The 18,810-nt window shown below is 38.6% G+C and overlaps 3 protein-coding genes across 7 annotated transcripts in view; all 3 read right to left on the reverse strand.

Moving 5' to 3' along the window:
* LOC125779115 (uncharacterized) overlaps positions 1-18,810 on the reverse strand; it is a 579,602-nt gene that overhangs the window by 337,991 nt on the left and 222,801 nt on the right. The window contains exon 3 of one of the 5 annotated variants that reach the window (XM_049459680.1): positions 511-6,175. The exons of the other annotated variants lie outside the window; for them this stretch is intronic. The gene's annotated coding sequence lies outside the window, so the exon portion shown is untranslated. Of the gene's footprint in view, positions 1-510; positions 6,176-18,810 lie in introns of those variants that run through there. 5 annotated transcript variants of the gene reach the window in all.
* LOC125779110 (uncharacterized) overlaps positions 511-18,810 on the reverse strand; it is a 224,812-nt gene continuing 206,512 nt past the window's right edge. Inside the window, exon 2 of the mRNA XM_049459671.1 lies at positions 511-10,422. Coding sequence (XP_049315628.1) covers positions 7,359-8,810 — 1,452 coding nt within the window. The 5' untranslated portion in view covers positions 8,811-10,422 and the 3' untranslated portion in view covers positions 511-7,358. The remainder of the gene's footprint in view (positions 10,423-18,810) is intronic.
* Positions 11,181-14,645, reverse strand: LOC125779792 (uncharacterized; the record flags this gene model as incomplete). The annotated part of the gene is made up of 1 exon (XM_049461080.1): positions 11,181-14,645. A coding segment is annotated over one exon (771 nt), but the record flags the coding sequence as incomplete, so codon positions are not given.

Genomic DNA, 18,810 nt, shown 5'->3' on the forward strand with positions numbered 1-18,810 from the left:
TTATGGTTATGCAAATATATTTTTAATTTTAAAATGCGTCATTCCTTTGATACATGCATACATATAGTTTAAGTGCTGTATTTCAATAATATTCACTGTTAAAGTGTATACAACATTAATAATTTCTCATATTTTTGCTCAGAAAAATTTGATACATTTCTTCTACACCCGTGTTCTGTCCGAGTATCCGTGGCAATAGTTGAACACATTTCGGGTTAGCTGCGGGTGTCGAGTGTGGACACTCGCTTGTTATCGTTTTGAAGAGAGTATGATCAAACAGACTCGAACACTCAGAAAGCAGCTGCCGGGTGTGCCACTCGATCGAACCCATTGCTGCCGAGTGTGGTGCTCGCTCGTGCTCGATTTTTAATGAGGGCGATCGAACAGGTTCGAACATACCCAATGCAGCTCTCTGATATAAAGGCATAACAATTATTTAACGGCAGTATGATCCCAAATAATAAAACATATAATTTAAGCCAAATCAGAAAAACTAAACAAAAAACTCCGAAAACACTAAATATTAATAACATTCCTTACTTCTAACGCCTACTTGAAGACAAGCAGGAATTTAAAGGGGAGAAACTTAACTTAAAGAAACTTCTTTAATTTAAAAGTTTTATTTTAATTTTAAAAATATTAACTTGTATGAGACGACTTGAAAGTAAAAGAAACTTCTAAAATGTATTAGAGGAAATATTAACACAAATATATCCATTCTGCTCACAACTCATGACCGATAACGAGACGTTATTCACGCACATAATATGACAAGCTATATGAAGCTACACCGAGTCGTACAACGTCTAAAGCTCAAGTTGAACGATTGCACTCGATGAACAACAGCTGATGAAGAACTACGAGGTTTGACAATTAAGTAATGAGACTGCTTTTATTGCCGCGCTTGTGGTAAACCTGTGACATTGAAATTCCCTTTCTCTTTTTCCGGCATCCTTCCCCTCTCCATTGATGTATACGTATGTACCATCGCCCTAGCTTGTTTAGTTCGCCTGCTGCGTCAAGTTGAGTAGACGTGTGTTTGTAGTGCTCGTCACGAAAATGGAAAAACGAAATCAAGAGCAACGCGTCGCGATAAAATTTTGAGCCAGATTGGGCGGAACAGCTTCGGAAACGTACGCTAAAATTGTAGGAGTGTATGGTGATAGTGCTCTTAGTCGTGCCCAGGTGTTTCGATGGCACAAAGAGTTTAAGGAGGGGCGTGAAAGCGTGGAAGATGAGGCGCGGAGTGGGAGACCAGTCGAAGCCATGGAATCGTCCACAAAGAATTCGTTCCACCGGGGAAAACTGTGAATCAAGTCTACTATTGCCAAGTACTCAAAATATTGCGAAAACGAGTCAACAGGGTGCGTCCAGACATCGCTGGATCCTTCATCACGACAACGGGCAGTGCCACACTGCCCTCAGCGTGTCCCAGTATTTGGCCAATAAAGAGATCTCCGTGTTGCAACAGCGGCCTTATTCGACCGAAATGTCACCCTGTGACATTTTTGGTTTCCTAAAACAAAATCGGTGGTCAAAGGAACCCATTTTGAGTCGATTACGGACATCCAAGCGGCCGTGACGAGGGTATTCGCGGACATCCCAGTCGAAGCGTTCCAGAAATGTTACGAAGCATGGAAAACACGCTGGAATCGCTGTATAGCTGCCCAGGGGGACTATTTTGAAGGGGATGGCAGAGTTGTAGAATAATTTTCAAACATACGGTTTTTATGGAATCAGTCTCATTACTTAATTGTCATACCTCGAACTCACAGCAGTGAAAGAATACAATCGCATGATACATTCAATGACAAATCACAGACCAGTCGATATATTTTTTGAAAGGAGTAAAACAAGTGAAGTAAAAAACCTCATTGAAAAACATCAGGCTCAATTACTATAACAAAGGAAGAAAAAATAAAGCGTATTTACCAGAAGAAGTGTAAGAAAAACAGAATCGCCGTGAGAAGTTTACACGCCTATATATCAAGCAAACAGTGAAGGAAAACCATGAGAACACGACTCTACCAAAGGGAGGATTATACATAAAGACAACCTTCGCACGGACAAAACTAAAGATGAATCACATCGAGTTCCTCCTAATAACAATCCTGATGTCCAGCACAACGGCACAGAAAATAACAAGTCTACAGGACAAGAAATTCGTATTAACCGAATCAGACCATCATACGTATACGAGAAGGAAAAGTACTTTTTCCACATGAAAAATCTGACCGGTATCCTCGCCCCGTATCATCAAATACAGGAAATGCTGCAAGTGCAAGGGATATTAGTTGTCACAGACGAAACGCTAATAAATAGGATAGCGATTTTGAAGAACCAACTACTAACAAATAGTAAACGTAAATCCATAGATATTTTAGGGACCGCATTAAAATGTATATCAGGAGTTAAAGACCACGACGATTTGATTGAAATAAAGGACACATTGAATGATATAATTTATAACAACAATGCACAAAGGAAAATAAATTCTAATTTCGAGAATTTAAAGAAGAATATCAACATTAAAATGATAAAACTTAGAATCCCACTCCAGGAAATTCATAAAGAATTACTAGACTTAACAAGAACAATTAATTTTGCAAAGAACGAAGAATTTTATTCAGCAGCAATAAATATCGAAGAAATTGAAAGAATTATAAAGATGAAGAAATAAATATTCCTGAAAGTATTATATTAGAATAAAAAAAGTTGTAAAAACATCCTAAGTAAATATATGTATGTGTAAAAAACAAAAGGAAGATAATTGTACACTTTCAGTTTTATCAAACAAAGAAACCCAATGTAATATTATTCAGTAAACCAATAATATAATTATAGATGGTAATCACCAAGTACTCATAAATAACGAAACCATCAAAGGAATAAATTTAATTCAACTTAATGATACCGTAAGAATAGATTCCGAAATATACCACATTCAGAACCAAGAAGTTTAAGATTTTATAGAAGCGCAAGGGTACGAGAAAATACATGCACTAGAAGTTCTTGAAGCAGAATCAATATATAAATTTGATAATATTCAAGAAACAAACGAATTGAATTAACATTAATCATTTACACTGTTGTAAAACTATATATGTATTACTTGTATAACTCAACTACGCGTTTATTTACTTGCACTTTAATAAAAATTTCTGACTATGCGTTGCAATATTTCCGTCGCTAAACCGAAAATTCCTGAAAAGCAACACTCACGAGTTATTCCCTGGGTTATGAATAAAAAAAATATAATTTTAAGTCCTATGGGAGACTGTTTCTTTATTTGATATTAATAAAATCTTCACAACCTTTATGATGTACATATAATCAATATAAAATTAAGAACATGGTAGTTGGTTTGTATTGCTTTATATAGAATTTGCGTATCAGATTAAGTGCTGTGAAATGTTGTGGTTTCGGCTTGTGGCTTGTTTATCATGTTGCTATGCTGTGGCACTTGAATGTGGCGTGTGCAGTGGATGACTGTAGACAAAAACTATATTTTTAATACGATTTTATTAGCTTCACTTGTATGTATGTATGTTTGTAACTTTTTTAAGTGGTACTGAAACGTAGAATACTTGAGCGACACTGTAGGAAGGCGATAGTAAGTTTAAGCAGCTCTCAAAAAGATGCGCTTAAAAGTATGCAACATCTACATATATAAAACTAGTTTTGGTGACATTTAAATAGCATACAGAGTTGGGCGTCGACCGTTCAAAAGATGTAAGGTTGTACAGAAGAACATGCAGTAATTTATCTGGGCTCGCGACTGTTTGCTGCTGGACAAGCTTATGTAGCACTTAGTCGTTGTAGATCTTTGGACGGTATTCGAATTGAAGAACTAGACTGTCCAAAGTTGACAAGTAAAACCCCAAGTAACAGTGAAGCTTTAGAAGAAATGATTCGATTAAGAAGCAATAACTCGTAAAGTCGTCAATAGAACTTGGTCGCAAATAATGTAACAATTAGTCAATGAAAGGTTACGAGTAGATATTAAATGCTGCCTAATTATCGATTTGGAGGATGGAGTCATGTGTAGAAGTTCACGCAAGTGAGGAAAGTTCTCTGATCGCCATTCACTTGGGAGTGGCCAGAAACCATTCTTTTACATATGACTCAAGCAGCTCACGACCGGATTGACCAAGTATCCTCTGGGTAGCCTAAGAACATCTGTTTGAAGGCGAGCTAAAGTGAGAAGGCGAAATATCCCCTCCGCAGGGTTGTGCGCTGGGTTTGGGACCCGCCACGTAAAAAATATTACCAATGAAAAGGAACAACAAGCCTCGGATGAGTGACCCCCCTTTTGATGACGACCATGGCAAACGAATTAAGGTCTATGATTTGAGGGCATGTACCTGGAATGTCCGGTCCCTTAATTGGGAAGGTGCCGCTGCCCAGCTGGTTGATGTCCTCGTGAAAATAAAGGCTGATATCACCGCCGTCCAAGAAATGCGATGGACGGGACAAGGACAGAGACGAGTAGGTCCTTGTGACATTTACTACAATAGCCATATAAAGGAGGGCAAGTTTGGTGTTGGATTCGTGGTGGGAGAGAGACTCTGTCGCCGAGTACTATCATTCACTCCAGAGAATGAACGTCTAGTCACAATCCGCATCAAAGCGAGGTTGTTCAACATATCGCGGATTTGCGCCCACGCTCCGACGGAAGAGAAGGACGATGTGACCAAAGATGCCTTTTATGAGTGCTTGGAGCACACTTATGAGAGTTGTACCCGCCACGATGTTAAAATCGTGCTTGGCGACTTCAACGCCAGGGTGGGCAAAGAAGGAATCTTTGGCACTACGGTCGGTAAGTTCAGCCTCCACGGGGAAATATCCCCAAATGGGTCTGTAGTACTAGATTCCAGCATAAGAAGATACATCAAGCTACCTGGCTGTTTCCGGATCGAAAAACCACCAACCCGATCGATCATGTTGTGATAGACGGAAGACACGTCTCCAGTGTTTTAGATGTGCGTGCGCTCCGAGGTCCTAACATCGACTCGGACCACTATATTGTTACAGCCAAAATTCACACCCGCCTCTGTGCAGCAAAAAACACACGCCAACAAATACAAGGAAGGTTCGACGTCGAGAAGCTGCAATCACAACAAACAGCCGAACGATTTTCTACTCGGCTTGCACTCCTGCTCTCTGAGAGCACTCGTCAACAACTCGGTATAAGGGAACTGTAGGATGGCATTTCAAACTCCTTACGTACAGCTGCAACCGAAACCATTGGTTTTCGGAAAGTGCAAAGGAACAGCTAGTACGACGAGGAATGCCGTGTCGCAGCGGAGAGAAAACAGGATGCCTACCTCGTAACGTTACGATCGACCACAACACGTGCGGGATGGGATAGATACCGAGAGTTGAAGAGGGAAGCGAGACGCATTTGTAGACAGAAAAAGAAAGAGGCCGAAATGCGTGAGTACGAAGAGCTTGATAAGATGGCCGACAGGGGTAATGCTCGAAAATTCTACGAAAAGATGCGGCGACTTACAGAAGGTTTCAAGACCGGAGCATACTCTTCTAGAACCCCACAAGGTGACCTAGCCACCGATGCCCAGAGCATACTTAATTATGGAGGGAACACTTCTCCAGCCTACTGAATGGCAGTGAACGCACAACACCAGGAGCAGGCGAACCCGATACCCCAATAGCTGACGATAGAGCAGACGTTCCATTGCCCGACCATGAAGAAGTTCGAATAGCAATGCCCGCCTGAAAAACAACAAAGCGGCAGGGGCCGATGGATTGTCGGAAGAGCTATTCGAACACGGCGGCGAAAAGCTGATAAGGTGCATGCATCAGCTTCTTTGCAAAATATGGTCGGACGAAAGTATGCCCAACGATTGGAATTTAAGTGTGCTATGCCCAATCCATAAAAAAGGAGACCCCACAATCTGCGCCAACTACCGTGGGATTAGCCTCCTCAACATCGCATATAAGGTTCTGTCGGGTGTATTGTGTGAAAGATTAAAGCCCACCGTCAACAAACTGATTGGACCTTATCAGTGTGGCTTTAGTGCGCCAAATCTTGGAAAAGACCCGTGAAAGGAGAATCGACACACACCACCTCTTCGTCGATTTCAAAGCTGCTTTCGACAGCACGAAAAGGAGCTGCCTTTATGCCGCGATGTCTGAATTTGGTATCCCCGCAAAACTAATACGGCTGTGCAAACTGACGTTGAGCAGCACCAAAAGTTCCGTCAGGATCGGAAAGGACCTCTCCGAGCCGTTCGATACCAAAGGAGATTTCAGACAAGGCGACTTCCTATCGTGCGACTCCTGCAATCTGCTGCTGGAGAAAATTATTCGAGCTACAGAACTTAATCGAGCAGGTACACTCTTTTATAAGAGTGTACAACTGCTGGCGTGTGCTGATGATATTGATATCATCGGCCACAACACCCGCGCCGTTAGTTCTGCTTTCTCGAGACTGAACAAGGAAGCAACGCAAATGGGTCTGGCGGTGATCGAGGGCGAGACGAAATATCTCCTGTCATCAAACAAACAGTCGTCGCACTCGCGACTTGGCTCACACGTCACTGTTGACAGTCATAACTTTGAAGTTGTAGATAATTTCGTCTATTTAGGAACCAGCATTAACACCACCAACAATGTCAGCCTAGAAATCCAACGCAGGATAACTCTTGCCAACAGGTGCTACTTCGGACTGAGTAGGCAATTGAGAAGCAAAGTCCTCTCTCGACAGACAAAAACCAAACTCTATAAGTCATTCATAATTCCCGTCCTGCTATATGGTGCAGAGGCTTGGACGATGTCAACAACGAATTAGCCGACGTTGCGAGTTTTCGAGAGAAAAGCTCTGCGAAAGATTTATGGTCCTTTGCGCGTTGGCCACGGCGAATATCGCATTCGATAGAACGATGAGCTGTACGAGATATACGACGACATTGACATAGTTCAGCGAATTAAAAGACAGCGGCTACGCTGGCTAGATCATGTTGTCTGGATGGATGAAAACACTCCAGTTCTGAAAGTATTCGACGCAGTACCCGCCGGGGGAAGCAGAGGAAGAGGTAAACCTCCACTCCGTTGGAAGGACCAAATGGAGAAGGTCCTGGCGTCGCTTGGAATATCCAATTGGCGCCACGTAGCGAAGAGAAGAAACGACTGGCGCGCTGTTGTTGACTCGGCTATAATCGCGTAAGCGGTGTCTACGCCAGTAAAGAAGAAGCAAAATGCGAAACAATTATACATACATATAGGTAGGTAGGTAGGAGTGCAGCCCTATCGGGCTCAATTAGCACTGATGTGCCATTTTGGTACACTATTCGTAAAACCTCCTGTATCTGCTGTTACGTTCCACCTTCTCTCTCAAACTATTTTGAGGTTTCGATGAAACTACTTATGTCCGATATGCTTTTGGTGGAAATCCATTCAAGGTTTGGTGCTTGGTGGATTCCGAGTGTTTTGTGTCGGATCTGTGCCAGAGCTGGGCATTCGCAGAGAAAGTGGAAGATTGTTTCCTTGTTCCCTACTACTCCGCAGCCACGGCAGATGTCGTTGTAGGGCATACCCATTTTGGACGCATTTTCCCCAAATGGCCAGTGCCCTGTTGTGGTAGCTGTTATTCTGTAAATACTTTTTCTTGACCTATTTAATAGGTCGTTGGTTCTTTTCCTGTCGTATGTTGGCCATAATTGTTTAGTTATGACGCATTTTGTAATGTTTTTCCATCTGTTGTTAGCAATTTGTTGAAATTGTCTATTGATCTCTCCTTTGATCGTTCCTAGCGGGCTCGGTATGAGCTCCGCCTCGGATTCATTGAGGAAGGCTCCTGCCTTTGCCAACTCATCTGCTTTTTCGTTACCGAAAATGTTCCTGTAGCCGGGAACCCAGATCAAGTTTAGCTGGAGCTTGTCTTTTATTGAGCTTAGTGCTCTCTTGCAGTTGTGAACTATACTGGAATTTGTCATAGGTGAAGACAATGGCAGGAGGGCCGCCTGGCTATCCGTAAATATAGTTGCTTTATGTATATTCCCGTGGTTTTCTAATAGAACTTCGCAGGCTTTTTCTATGCCTAGTACTTCCGCTTGGAAGATGCTTGCCGAGTTCGGTAGACGTATAGAGAGAGATATGCCCAGATCAGCGGAGAATACCCCCGTGCCCACTCCGCAGTCCATTTTGGACCCGTCGGTATAGACTGAGGTGGTACCCTCTTCTGCAAATGAACCTCTTCTCCATTCTCGTCTAGATGGTATCCTCACCTGGAAGTGTCTATTGAAATCCAGCTTTGGGAGAATGTAGTCTGATTTATTAATAGTGAGCTTGTTTAGGATTACACTATGTCCATGGTTCTGCTGATTCCAACCTCCCAATTCTTCTATTCTTATCGCCGCAATAGCTGCTGTTTTTTGAATAAAAAAGTCAATTGGTAGTTGATGCAGGATCACATTGAGCGCATCAGTCGGACATGACCTGATTGCGCCCGTAACACCCGCACAAGCTGCCTTTTGTATTCCATTTAATTTTCTAATGTTATACTGTTTATTTAGCGCTGGCCACCATACCAGAGCTCCATATGTGAGTATGGGTCTTATGACCGCCGTGTACATCCACATGATTATACTTGGTTTGAGGCCCCAATTGCTGACAATTCTCTTACACGTATAGAAGGCCATGTATGCTTTGTTTATTCTTTTTTCTATATTTATTTTCCAGAACAGTTTGGCATCAATCTCCACCCCCAAATACTTAGCTGTTGGGGATAGAGTGAGTGTTGTGCCGTTTAGTGCCGGAAGTTGAAACTGAGGTATTTTGGTTTGTGACATTTCAGTTCTGTTTTGTTCGGGTTAACTCTGGATCATTGCTTTTAGCCCATAGGTTTAACCTACGAAGTGCTCTTTCCATAATCTCGCTGACTGTTGAAGGAAACATACCTGATACCAACAACACTATATCGTCTGCATACGCTACTGCTTTCATTCCTCCACCGTTTAATTGGAGGAGTATTTCGTTCAGCGCTACAACTTATAGAAGCGGAGAGAGGACCCCCCTTGAGGCGTCCCTCTACTCACATAACTTGTTTGTGTTGCAGCGCCGTTTGAAGCTATAATCTTCCTATTCTCAAGCATCGATAGAATCCATCTGCACACAGTGTCATCTATGCCCCCATGCCCCAGAGAATTAATTATCGTATTTACTTCTATGTTATTGAAGGCGCACTCTAGGTCTAGAAAAGCAGCCATGGTGTATTGTTTGTGGTGTAGTGATTTTTCAATCACACTTATCACCTCGTGAAGGGCGGTTTCGATTGATCGGCCCTTTATGTACGCATGTTGGGACTTCGATAACTTCTCCGCCATTATTGTTCTTATCTATTAGCCTTGAAATTAAATTTATCACAGCAATATTATGTATGTGTTTATTATGTATATTGCTGTGATAAATTTAATTTCTATTAGAAAGAAAAATATTTATTTGTATAGTATACGATGTTAAAAGGCATATATCTTCTATCCTATCTTGTGTATCTGCACATGCTCATATGAGTTTATGTATACGCATGTGCGCGTTCAGAAATTGAAATCATATTTTCATCACTTATCAATATACTTATTACATATGCGCGAGTTAATATTGTTTTCACATATGAGTTAAAGAAACCAATTTTATTTCTACGCCGAAATGCGTGCCTTTATCTAACAGCTATTTATACTAATGAAATGCGGCTGTTGTAATCTGCTTGAAACTTCTTTGTTGTTATTTGATATCCGTTATCTTGCTATCACTTGTTTGTTATACAAGTAGAAGAGATGCGGAGGTGGTTATCGCAGTGGATTATTCCATTGCCAGATGTTTGTCGTTTATATGTTGAGAATGCATTTCTAGATAATGCATGTTTGGTTGGTATTGTAACAATAGTCCATTTCTATTGTTCGACTGATAGTGCATGTCAATCATCGGTTTACATAGTTCGTTCGGGATGTATATTAAAAGATAAGATGTATGTGAGTGTGTGTGTGTGACCCGGAGCGAGGCTATGTCGTTAACTCACCTCCTTCTTAAAAGCGGAGCGTCCTCGCTATGCTGCTACAAATTGTTGTTGTTGAAGACGTTTCATTTCGACTTCGTATAACTCGTCAATTTGCCTTTGTCTGTGAAGCATTCTTCTATTTACGTGATATTGGCAGAGGTGTACCATACCGTAAGTGGTAACTACTAAAGTAAGGAATCCCATTATGATGAAGAACGTAAAATGTACTGGATTTTCATCAATAGGTATCAAAAATGTTGAGATTTCCTGTAAATTACTGAACTAGTAATTTGATTTCGAGGAAAGTATGAGGAGTACTTAAAGTTTTTCGCTGTGCTGGTTGTGTATGATTTCTCTGAGTTGTTGTTGATGGTTGTAATATGTAATGCCATCTAAGTTTGTGGATCCTGAAAAATGAATTAATTTAGGGCCAGATATAGGCATATTATTCCAAGAATGCTCATTATCTGTCAAGATGTGACCGTCTTCTAAAATTTGAATTGGAGCGTTATTTTCATGAATTGTTTCGCATTGTGCTGATTTATCGTTTAAAATTTTTGCAGTACAATTATCAGAGGGTTCTGATTTACAAATAAAACTACTGAAATAATTCTTACATTTTGAAATTCTTTGATAACTATTACATTTTGCTATCTTAGGATCTAAAATTATTTTACCATGCTTATGTGCTAAAGGGTATACATTATATAGTCCACATTTAGTTTCGAGTATTGGATATTTGTAAATTGTAATTATAGCTTGTTCTAAGTAACAAATATGGATGTCAGAATATTCCAATATATTAATAAAGGGAAGATCCAACTCCTCATGGTTCATTAATTCATGCACATCATTTAAATTAAGTGTGCCAGAGTAAAAATTGTTATTTTTCGCAAAATTAATAGTGTTTGTAATTGTTTGCAATTCATTATAAATTTCTGCTATAATTAAATTCTCATTTATTGCTTTAGGATCGAGTGTTTCAAGTATTCTCTCAAACTGGGAGTTAATGCTTTTTTGTTTATTATTATTTTCTATTAGCATGTTAATTGACGTTTTGATTTCTACATATAAGATCGTCATGATCTGATATGCCAGTTATAAATTTTAGCGCAGAACCAAGAAAGTTAATTGATCTTTTAGGCCTGTAAATATTTGGAATGAGTTGATTTTTTAAAGTTTCAATTTTATTTACTAATATTTTTGTTTCAGGCTGGTTTTCTAAATTATAAGAAGATTTCATTATCTCTTCGTAAGGTGCAAGGATTTGAAATGTGATATAAAAACGAACTATTCGGGTAAATGTAAACCGGGTCAGTTTCAACAAGCACATATTTTTTGTTTTTTAAATCAATTATGTTGTCGCATAATGCGATAGTGTAATAAAGAAAAAAAATTATTCTGTACATGGCTGTACTCTTATGTTATCTTTGTGAATAACACGTCCCCTATTTGTCGTTACCGTCCTTCCGTTGTCTTCTTTAACAATTTGTTTCGCGTATTTTTTCACGTTTTTATTTCGCCTGTGCGTCTTCACAAATATGACGTCACCTTGTCTATAATTCAGCTGCTGTCGATTACGATTCTGATAACGTAAGACTCGTTCCTGATTTTCTTGTAAACGTTCGTGGATGTCAGGATACCCCTTTTGATTGAAGAACATGTCCTCGGGTTTCTCGTTGGTTACCGAATGGATCATTTTATTGTATTGCCGAACGTCTTCAAATATCTGTCCTTCTGGTGCTGAATTATGCTGGTCTGCCAAAACTTTCGCGAGTTCAATTATTGTGCTGGGCGTACGCTCTACTTGTCCGTTTGTAGTAGAATGAAACGCTGGCGTTTTGGTGTGCGCTATTTGTAAACTTTTGTAAATTTGTTGTGCACATAGGCTTGCAAATGATAATTCGTTATCAGTCATTAGAAACTTTGCGTTTGGGTATATTTGTGAAAGTATCTCGTCGACATACTTATATATATCTTTTCCTGAAGGTATTTGTCTGAAGTGGCAAAATTTTGAGTATTTGTCAGTTGAGCTAATGTATACATATGTTATCGCTCATATAGAATAAATCTAAGTGTATGTATTCTCCTACTTTGTTTGGTGTTGGTGCTGCACGGACAGATTTCTCAGTCTTGTACTTCTTTTTACAGGCGTCTCGTATGTTTGGCCAGTAATATTTTAACGAAATTTTCTGTGCGTTATTTGGTAATTTCTGTGTGCACGTCTATGTGTGTCATTTATGATTTGTTTTTGTTTTTCGATTTCGGTTATGTCTTCAACCGTTTTATGAGTTAGAACAATAGACACAGTGGGAAATGCATTTTCAACGAAAAATAATATTTATTCATCTATTTGTAGAGCGTTTACAACTTGTGGTTTGATTACATTTTTTAATCTGTCCAATACCTCAGTTTTAGTGTTAAAAAAAATTGTATGTCTACTGTTAGAAAAGATATTTTGGGATGATACTTGGATGGGGTTTGCGTCTGATTGTTTTATAATAATTTGATTTTTAAAACAATTTAATGGTTGCTTCACACGTTTAATTTTTTTTATAGGAGAGCTTTGTGCTGAATGTTGGGAATTATTAGAATTAGATGTGTTATCAAATTGTTGGCGGGAAAGTGCATCAGCAACAACGTTCTGCTGACCAGGTTTGTAAGTGATTTTAGCGCCGTAATGAGCGGTGTATATAGTTAACTATGCCATACAAGTAATTTCGAAGCTTTTGTAAGGCCCCCACAATTGCGAGTAACTCTTTTTCGTTTGTAGAGTAATTCTGTTCGGTTTGGTTGTGTTCGTGAAATAAATGATATGGGTTTATTATTTTGCGATAATACAGCTCCTATCGCGTAATTACTAGCGTCTGTGGTTAATTCGAAAGGTTTGTTAAAATTTGGTTGGAAGAGTTCAACCTGAGCTTGCAATTCTTCTTTATTCGACTTAATGCTGCTATTGCAGGTTCATCTAATGCAATTTTAATTTTTGCGCTTTGAGTCTTTGATATGCCGCCGTTTTCTCCTCTGAGAAACGTAGTAAGTGGTTTGACAATGGCTGCAAATTTTTTTATGAATTTTCTATAATAACTTGCAAGACCTAAAAAGGATCTAAGTTCTTTTAGTGAAGTAGGCGTGGAAAAATCTTTTATGGTTTGTATTTTTACTGGATCAGCAGTAATTTTATTAAATTTAATTATGTGTCCCAAATACTCTACGGAATCTTTAAAGAAGTGTGATTTCTCATTGGAAATCTTCATGTTAGCTTGATGAAGTGCATTTACAATTATACGTATGTGCTCGATATACTCTTCAGGGGAAGAAGAGTAAATGAGAACGTCGTCTATATAGACATAGGCAATTTTTCCAATATATGGTCTTAAGATGTCATCTATACACCTTTGAAAAATTGACGGAGCATTTTTCAGTCCGAAAGGCATACGAAGAAATTCATATTTGGCTCTATTTTTGCTAAAAGCTGATTTTTCTCTGTCAAGTTGTAAGGTCGTAAATAATTTTACTTTACCAAGATTCTGTATTGTCATGCCTACATCAGGTATGGGATATCTATCTGTAATAGTTTGAGCATTTAGCTTTTGAAAGTCTACAACCATTCTTCGTTTAGGTTTCCCTTTTTCATCGGTACCTTTTTTAGCAACTGTCCAAATGGGTGATTTAGATTCAGATTCATATTTATTTTAAGCATATAAATATACAGAAAACAGCAAAATTAGCAGCACTAGCTCGGGGCCATCAGCTGGTCTTTACAATTTAATATGATAGTAATAATTGGATGTTATGTCTAAATAACGGATATACATAAATATGTATTATCCTTAATATATAAATTGTACAGTTTATATTAAATTAAATGTGCTATGTTACATGTTATAAGAAAGTTAGATATAGTACTTATATTCGACGATGTTATATTAGTTAGCAGTTTCGATGGGAGAGCTGTGCCAAACATCCTTCGCCTTGTATTGGTAAATTGGGGGCATGCATCTAGTATATGTTTTACTGATGTTCTAGAGGATCTAGAAAAGCAGCAGGATCCGTTTCCATTATTTAACAGGTAATCGTGCGTGATCTGCGGATGACCTAGACGAAGCCTTGTGAATAACAAAATGTCTGAATGTTTGGAGTTCGTGGGGTATAAAGGCTTTGCTCTAGTAGGATTAATTGCCGCATAATGATGAACGTATTCATTCCATTTCAACAGGGACTTGTTATGTACGTACTGCTTTATTAGACGTTTTAAGTCAGCTTTTTCAAGAGCGTCAAAACACAGAACCGGTTCTTCATGAATACTTTTCGCCACAGAATCGGCGAGTTCATTGCCCTGAATTCCACAGTGACCAGGTATCCACATCAATTTCATTTTATTTGCGTGCTTGGTGAGCAGATCACGAACATAAGTTACTAAAACACTGTTATTGGTAAAATTTTTGGCGGCATCGATGGTAGATTGACTGTCTGTACAAATGCAGAATTTACCCTTAGTTTTGGATGCTATTAGAGCAGCTTGATAGATAGCCAAGATTTCACTGGTAAATATAGAGCAGTGATTGTGCAGCAAACCTTTTTTCAGAACCCGTAAATCCTCCGATATAACTGCGAGGGCGTTGAGTAGTTAGTTTTTGAGCCATCCGTAAATATAAATTTGAACGATTTTAAGGGTAACTCTAGTTTGGTCTCGAGGAAAACTTGCTGGTAGATAGGGGCACAAGTATTTTGCTTTTGATAATCCTGAAGGAAATTAATAAATGACGAGTCCGGAAGATTCCAAGGTGGGTATGTACTGTGAGCTTGCCGAGTGGGTTTAACTGGTATATACATTTCTCTAGACAGAGCAACTACGCGATGTAGTGCCGAGAGCCTCTTTGGGAAGCGTTTCCTATTTATAGCATTGAGTATATTTTTATACAGGTTGGAGTTGTTGTAGGATAAAACTTTGTATATAAGTCCAGCGGTCATATATTCCACCCGTTCCGTGAGGTCAGGAAGTCCGGATTCAGCCAAAATGTTACAAACTGGAGTAGTGGAGAAGGCACGTAGGCTTTTCCGCACAGCTGCGTGATATGGAGCACAAAGAAGATTAAAGTTGCTTTTGGCACAGCTTCCATAAATTGGTAGAGCGTAATCAATTACCGTCAAAAATAACGATTTAACAATATTAGAAAGAGTAGAAGTATGTAGAAAGGACTTTTTTGAGGAAAAGTATTTTACAATGCTAAGGCGGTTTAATAGTTTTTTTCTAATATAATTACAATGGAACTTAAAAGTATATTTACTATCAAAGAAAACTCCCAATATCTTCAATTCATTAACATTATTTATAGGTACATTTTTATAAGATAGTCTTATATCTGAACAGCGCTTCTTTGGACAAATATGCAGGACATTGCATTTCTCCTGATTCAAGCGACCATACAGAAATATCATCAATGATTTTACTGAAAATGGTTCTCACCGAGACTAAATTATCAAGTTTAGTAAATATCAGAACATCATCTGCGTAAATATTGTGATTTATATTGTACTTATGTATGTATTATGTATTTTGCTAATTTCTTCAAACGCGATAACAAATAAAACCACCGAGAGAGGCGAACCTTGCGGAATCACATTTTCTAAGTTGTATTTGTCGGAAAAAGCGCCGTTTATCTTGACCATAAATCTTCGGTTAATTAAAAAACGTTTAACAAAATTGTAGATTTTAGAGCCAACTGCCCATTTCCTTAATTGTCTTAGAACAATGTGTGCCCCGATACGATCGAAGGCCTTTTCGAAGTCTAGGGAAAGTGCTGTAATATATTTCTTACTAGACAGGGCACATGAAGAGAAATGGTCGAAGGATAATAGAGCGTCGATTGTGCTATGGCCTTTTTTAAAGGCAGCCTGATTAGGGTTTAGCAATTTATGTTTAGAAGTAAACCACATTAGTCGGTTAGCAACTATTTTCTCGAGAACTTTGCTGTTGCAAGGCAATAAGGAAACCGGGCGGAAGCTGGGCAGCTGATCTGCTGGTTTGTTAGGCTTCCGAATAGGGATTATACACCCACATTTCCAACTTTGAGGAATTCTGCCAAAAGAGAAAATGGCGTTGTATAGGTTTAATAGCCTATTTTTAGTAGAATCAGATATATTTTTAATCATTACATAGCTGGATTTTTGGACAACAAAGTCGTGAGGGAAATTTTTATTATCGAAATAACTAGACCAGTAATTTGCAAATGAGTTAGCAATTTCTTTTGCACCAGAAATGAGATTATTGTTTATTATAAGAAGTGGGGCCGTAAAATTATTGTAAGAGCCCGACAGCTTTTTTATACTTTTCCATATTTCTTTAGGAGAAGATGATGGATTGATGTTACTAGTGATGTTTATAAAGCATTCTTTTTTCGCTCTTTTTGCAGAAAGTTTAAATTTGGCGTTTGCTGCCTTATATACCATGAGGTTTTGGTTAGACAGGTTGCGTTTAAAATCATACCATGCATTTTGTTTTATTGTACGCAGCTCGGCAAGCTCCTTGCTCCACCAGGGGACATATTTTTTATGCGAATACGGATGAGTTTGTGGAATAGATGAAGTGGCTGCACTAAGTATAATCTTTTTAATAGATTTGGCTTCCTTATTAATATTGTTACTAACGGGATGGATTTGGTTTTGCTCGTCACGCAGCAATTTGTATTTTTCCCAATCTGTTTTATCAGTTTTAAATCTTGGTATGTGAACAGTCTTAGTTTTTATTTTACCATTTAGGTGGAAAATTATCGGGTAGTGGTCACTGCCACAGAGATTATCTAAAATTCTCCAAGAAAGGAGGGGGAAAATGCTGGTGGTAGATATCGTGATATTAACATGCGTGAATGACTGATGTGTGGAAAAGTGTGCCGGAGATTTGTCGTTTAAGACAGTTAAGTCTTGGGATGAAATTAGTTCTTCAATTGCTTTACCCCTCTTGTTTTGTTTGGAGGATCCCCAAAGTGGGCTCCAAGCATTGACATCTCCACAAATAATAATTGGTTGAGGCATTAAAGTTAGAATAGATTTAAACTCCCGTATATCGAAATCCTTACCAGGTGGAAAATATACGCATACCACCGTTAATGTAATGCTACTGGATTTAATTTCAAGCGCAATAATGTTTAAGTTTGTTTCGATGTCGATTCTTCTATGCCAAATGCCTTTTTTGATAAGCACACCAGTTCAGTGTATATTTGTGTTACTTAAGTTATGGAAGTAAGCTACGTAAGGCGAAGGCGGAATGGGATTACTATGTAAGCCCAGGTGGGTTTCTTGTAAAGCTATAAGGTCGGGCTTGAAATCTGAGATAAGCAGTAGAAGCTCATGGTAATTATTAAAAAAGCCGTTCATATTCCATTGTAGAAAATTGAACCTAAATTTATAATAAAGAAAGAGAGACTATGTAATTGAAATTTTTACTAATTGTACTGAGATTCTGAATCATTCATCAGAAGAGTTTGACATGTTAGATAATTGAGAGAGGGAAAGAACTTTGTTAAGAGATGGCAGTGGAGAGAAATTAATATTTGTGACACTGTGGTCAGTGATTGCTTTGGAATTATGAAGAGAGTCACATGAATTATAATCATCCATATCGGCTAGAGATGTGCCATTGATGCTTTTTGATTTTTCAAGAGAAATACTCTCTTCATTATATTGTTGATTAGCTAAGCTGTTGCTTGGAAAAGTGATGTTTGATCGTTGGAGACTTTTAGGTTTGTAAAGTTATTTCGTGTAGTATTTAATGATTTGGTGTTGTTGTTATCTGTGTTTACTATTGCTTTTGAAGCAGAGGTACTCTGTGTAATGTGAGCTCGTGAAGGTTCTGCTGAATGAAGAGTAAGACTTTGAGAGGTCATTTGTTTATTATTAAATGAATTTTGATTGCCGTTTTCTTTATTTAATATTGTTATTGGAGTAGAGGCACTTTGTGTAATGTGAGCTCGTGAAGGTTCTGCTGAATGGAGAGTAAGACTTTGAGAAATCGTTTGTTTTTTATTAAATGAATTATGATTGTCATTTTCTTTATTTAATATTGTTATTGGAGTAGAGGTACTTTGTGTAGTACTAACGTGGGAAGATTCTGTTGATGAAAGGGCAGCGGCGTAGGATATTGGAGAATTAGCTGGGGGTATTGTTATTTGCGGGCGATAGCTATTTCTAGCCTCCATCATGGAGCATTTGTTTTTTGCTTTTATAGCTAAAATATCTTTAGCTTGTTTAAATTTTTTGCACTCAATGAAGGATGAAGTATGTTGTTCCGAACAGTTGGCACACATAATGCGAAAGCATTTCTGTTGGTGTGGAGGCAGTGAACACCGAACACATATTGGCTGATTCTTACACCATTTCCCGGTGTGACCCAGTAGTTGACACACTTTGCATCGCATGGGGTTTGAGATGTACTCCCTCACTTTTACGGAATGCCATGACACATCAATTTTAGTAGACAATAGAATAACCCCGAAAGACAATAGAATAACCCCATTGGGGGATTGCTTACCATTGACCGTTTTATTAAATTTGTAAATAGAAGTAACACCTTGACTGCTGAGTTCCCTAACTATTTCTTCATCAGACACATTATTGAGATAAGGAGCATAGATTGTTCCTTTGGTGGTGTTAGGTGAGCAATGAAGTGCACATGTGACGCGGCACACTCCATGCAAATGCGTGGTGGTCAAGAATTTCTGTGCTGTTTTTTTTTGTCTTTCACCAGTAGTAGGAGGTTACCATCTCTGAGTTCAGAGATCGACACTACTTCTTTG

Source organism: Bactrocera dorsalis, chromosome 6 (genome assembly GCF_023373825.1).
Source record: "Bactrocera dorsalis isolate Fly_Bdor chromosome 6, ASM2337382v1, whole genome shotgun sequence".
NCBI lineage: Eukaryota > Metazoa > Arthropoda > Insecta > Diptera > Tephritidae > Bactrocera > Bactrocera dorsalis.